General features: G+C 48.0%; 1 protein-coding gene across 1 annotated transcript; it reads right to left on the reverse strand.

The window, feature by feature from the left end:
• Nucleotides 1–1,568: 1,568 nt before the first annotated feature.
• On the reverse strand, nucleotides 1,569–2,549 carry LOC115568643 (uncharacterized; the record flags this gene model as incomplete). The annotated part of the gene is made up of 1 exon (XM_030396144.1): nucleotides 1,569–2,549. A coding segment is annotated over one exon (981 nt), but the record flags the coding sequence as incomplete, so codon positions are not given.
• Between the last annotated feature and the right edge of the window lie 204 nt (nucleotides 2,550–2,753).

A 2,753-nucleotide genomic window follows, 5' to 3' on the forward strand; every position in this document is an offset into this window, starting at 1 on the left:
ATGATGGTGACTAACCTCAAGCTGACAATGGTATCACACAGGAAACTGTTTTCTAATGATTCTTTGAAAAGTTTTGTACTTAAAGGGTAACTCCAATTAACTGTAGACATTATAGTGTGTTTACAGGTATTGAGGTTTATATTTATAAACAAACTATAATGAGGCTAAACTGCCACCGCTGATGTAGCTCAGGGCTTATGATGCAGTGTGGGTAATTGTATTTTATACAATGCAATGTATCTACTAAGTAACATTACTTGATAACTTGACTCAGATTACATTCAGCTTTCTCTGGACCACAAAAGGCTTCATATTCCCCTTTTCACATTTAAAACTCCCCAAGACCTGTAAACATTTTTTAGTTAGTCAAATTGATGGAGTTACCCTTTAAGATGCATGGACCTGCATACCCAGGTAAGATGAAGCGTGTTCAAAGTTTAAAAAGTACAAATGGAATGTCGGTGCTGCTCAGATTTCTCCAGTTACATGGCCTAAATGTTTCTTTATAATTCCACATTGAATGTTTATCTTACCTCCTACAAGAAGGTTATGCTTACACCTGTGTCTGATTGTTGGTTGGCCGGTTTGTCAGCAGGATTACACAAAATCAGGAAATCCATAAGGAGGGACAAGGAAAATGTATATTAAATTATTTGCACCTCTGGTTCCCTTTTCTCAAAGTAACTAGATTTTTATTTGAATGGGTTTGTTGGTCAAATCCCATAAATGTGGTGTGTTGGTAACACAAGCTTAAGATATTTTCATTTTATGTTGAGCTTGTGTTTGCCACAGAGAATATTTTCTGCAATAATCTGCAATAATCTCAAGGCTGTTTTCGTTGAGGGAACCAGGGAGACGCTAACTACCATGTAATAAAAGCCTATAAAAAATACATCATCCCTATAGCACTCTATAGGCTTACCTGGCTCCGTTGCTACAAACGCAGCTGAAAAAAATGTCCTAATGTTAAAAATACTTCTTGCTTGGCAGTCATCTCACAGAGCTGTCAACCACCCTGTCCTACTCTGGACACGAGCGTTGGCTCATACACACGTGTAATCTGTAAATTGTGATACAAATTGTTGAAATGTGGAAAACCTCCAATGCCAAAATTTTATTCTAGTGACTGAACTTACATATCACCATCGGCCCAGTGCAACCATGTCACTCAGTCCTTAACTGTCGCTCGTTGCTCTTTTTGTCAGGGTGTGATCAAAACACTATGTCCTTACGGCACCTGATGCGCTACACAATTTTGGGAGAATCGGACTGAATAAGGTCAGCGTGGTGTGAGGCGTTCCCTTGTTCACTAACAAGACCACGCCAAGTTGAACGGTTGAAATAGTTTATTATGTATTGAGACGATTTGGAGAGGACGGAACGAAAAGGGGGGGGTCGAGGGGGTTGGATGAGGGAGAAGGGTCGGGGGGTTGGATGAGGAGGAGGGGGCCGGGGTCGGTGGAAGAAGGGGGGTGGCCGAGCCATCGTGTGGCCGAGGGGGGGGGGAGACGATCGAGACTCAGGGTGGGGGTACGTCTCGATGAGCGCGCGTCCTTACGAGCGTGGCTTCATCTTCCCCCAAAAGGTGCTGCCGAGATGCTGACGTGGGCTTGACGGATGTCGCTGAGGTGGCTGTGGATGTAGTTGTCGTAGGCTTGGGAGGACCAACGACCAAGGACTTTGATGGTGTGTTCGGTGATTCCTTGTCTTGAGGCGGTGGTGGCGGCTCCTATGCGGAAAGAGTGGCCTGAGTAGAGTTCGGGGGAGATTCCTGATTTGGCGAGTATCTGGCGGAGATGATGGTGAAACCAGAAGCGTGTGGCGACTCTGCCGTCTTCGGTGATGAAGAGTGGATCGAGCGGAGAAGAGTGGCACGCTCGTCTCTGGTGTAGGTAAGCAAGGATTGGTTTGTAAGGGCTCAGGTAAGAGTTTAGTCGGAAGAGGAAGATGGGATGAGAGATGCCGAGCTGGTCGGTCTTGCTTCGTTTGAGGTTGAATCGGAGGGTGTCGTGGGAGTGGAAGGAGATGTCGGATAGGGTTGCATGTCGAGAGGGGTCGTGGGTAGCAGAGGCGGAGGTGAATTCTGAGCATCTCAGGAAGCCGAAGAACGCCAGGAGGAACATGGACTCGAGGGTTGAGTCGGTGAATGGCGATGAATATCCTGAACGGAGGGTGAGGATGCAACGGGCGAGGAGGTCCACGGTTAGGGGTAAGCGTTTGGGAGCGAGCTGGGGTTCTGCTTTGCGTAGGCCTTTGATAAGCATGGCGACTTGGGGATGAGAAATGGAGGGGGATGGAGACCCGAAAAGCAGTTTGGCGAAGAGGTTGATGCCGCTGAGGTATACGTGGATGGTGGATGTTCTGATATTGAGAACCGTGTGGGCGTGGGTGATGAAGCTGGTTACCGTGACGAGGTCGAAGGAAGGAAAAGGAAGGAGGTGGAGGGCGTGAAATGACTTGAAGCGGCACCAACCGCTGTAGTAAGATGACAGGGTGTTCGGTGACAGACTGTTCAAGATGGCGTGCTGGGATGAGGCGACGAGGCGGAGGAGGTGCGGGTTTACGGGTGGACAGTTGCTGAAAATGGTGGGACTGGTGTCGGGTGGGGGTCCAAGCCTGGCGCCAAGGACTTCTGAAAAGAGAACCGGGATAAGGAATCAGCAATGCAGTTCAAATGGCCGGGAATGTGAGCTGCGCGGATGATGAAGTTATGATGGGCCGAGATTAGGGTGAGGCGTCGGATGAATTGCATG

Source organism: Sparus aurata, chromosome 18 (assembly GCF_900880675.1).
Source record: "Sparus aurata chromosome 18, fSpaAur1.1, whole genome shotgun sequence".
Classification (NCBI taxonomy): domain Eukaryota; kingdom Metazoa; phylum Chordata; class Actinopteri; order Spariformes; family Sparidae; genus Sparus; species Sparus aurata.